We start from the raw sequence: 1309 nt of genomic DNA, 5'->3' as shown, positions 1-1309 counted from the left end.
GGGTCGCTTGCTGTTTGTATTAAAAGGGGGAGATGGCCTGTGAGCCTGCCAGCGCAGCCTCCACATGCTTTCTCTATTAGAGCCAAGCACAGAAACTTATCAAAAACACATGTCTGGTGTTAATCATCTGGGCTCAGGCTCCACTTGGGAGTCTAGCTAACTGTCCCTTGGCAGAAGGAATCTGTTGACCTTTTCAGCTTGCTTGAAGAGGGTGCAGAGAGGCCTTTCAAACTTTTGGGTGCTGGGGAATGTCTACCTGCACCTAAGGACTGGCTAGCTAATGACCCCCTCCCAACACCTGAAGGAGACTTAAAGTGCTTTTACTTCAGATGTTGAAGAGCTACCCCAGCGGAGCAGAGCCGCCCTTAGTGTGCAATGGGCAGTAGGATTGGATCCATTAACTTCATGAATTCAGTCCTGTTCACCTTCCTCAGAGGGAGCCACAGAACAAGGACTGAAGACTTACCCGGCTGCAACTTTAAAACATTTTTTTGGAAATCCTTTAAGAGCTCGACCACAGATTTATCAGGAAAGCCATCTCAGATGGCTTCTTGTAAATTAAATGGAATTTAGTCTTTTTGATTCACGGAGGGTTGGTGAAAGGTTTGACGGATTTTTAAAAAATGTTCTTTTAATAGCAAAAGAGCCAATTCTTGAATTCAAGATTACATGTAATTCATATTCCACCAAAAGCTTCTTTTTTTGCATATTCTGAAATAATCAGTTCTAAGACATAAAAACCTTCGTTTTTTTCTTTTATTATATTTTCTCAAATAAACTTCCCAAAAGGAAGATATTTTAAGAGCATTTTCAAACATCTTTGGCATCACATAAAAAAGAAATCTCGTGTAAAAAACGAAATGTCATCTGAACGTTTATAATACAAAGGCGCAATCCAATATGAACATATAAAATATATACAAATATAGTGCATGGTCAGTCACTTAATACAGCTCTCTACAAAAAAGTAACTTTTAGAAATTAAAAACCAAAACAAAGTAACCACTTAGTCACGAGTCCTCTTCTCTCCCAGTATTCAAGTTCCTGTTTAGTGTCCGGAGAGAAGAGCAGTGTGTTGGGGAGTTTAAGGGGCGGGGTGGCCTGAGCCCCTCAGTTCCGCCACGGCCTCCACATGGAGTCCGCCGTGAGCGAGGGGCCGCTGGAAGGCGACACTGCGTTGGGGCCCACGGAGGTCCCGCTGTTGCTGGTGTAGACGGGGATGACCGGGCCGCTGTGAGCGAAGGCCCCGTTGGGGATGAGGAAGGCAAACTGGCCGTCAGGAGCGGGTACCACCTGGAAGCCGCCGAAC

General features: G+C 44.8%; 1 protein-coding gene across 1 annotated transcript in view; it reads right to left on the bottom strand.

The window, feature by feature from the left end:
- Window positions 1-740: 740 nt before the first annotated feature.
- Window positions 741-1309, bottom strand: part of HES1 (hes family bHLH transcription factor 1) — a 2721-nt gene continuing 2152 nt past the window's right edge. The window contains exon 5 of the mRNA XM_021709684.1: window positions 741-1308. Within this exon, the coding sequence (XP_021565359.1) occupies window positions 1111-1308 (198 nt within the window). The 3' untranslated portion in view covers window positions 741-1110. The remainder of the gene's footprint in view (window position 1309) is intronic.

The sequence above is a fragment of the Carlito syrichta genome, unplaced genomic scaffold (assembly GCF_000164805.1).
Source record: "Carlito syrichta isolate Samal-C Ts95f unplaced genomic scaffold, Tarsius_syrichta-2.0.1 Scaffold273383, whole genome shotgun sequence".
In the NCBI taxonomy this organism is placed as follows: Eukaryota; Metazoa; Chordata; class Mammalia; order Primates; family Tarsiidae; genus Carlito; species Carlito syrichta.
The sequence above is the reverse complement of the archived record's forward strand: the minus strand, read 5'-3'. Positions and strand labels throughout refer to the sequence as shown.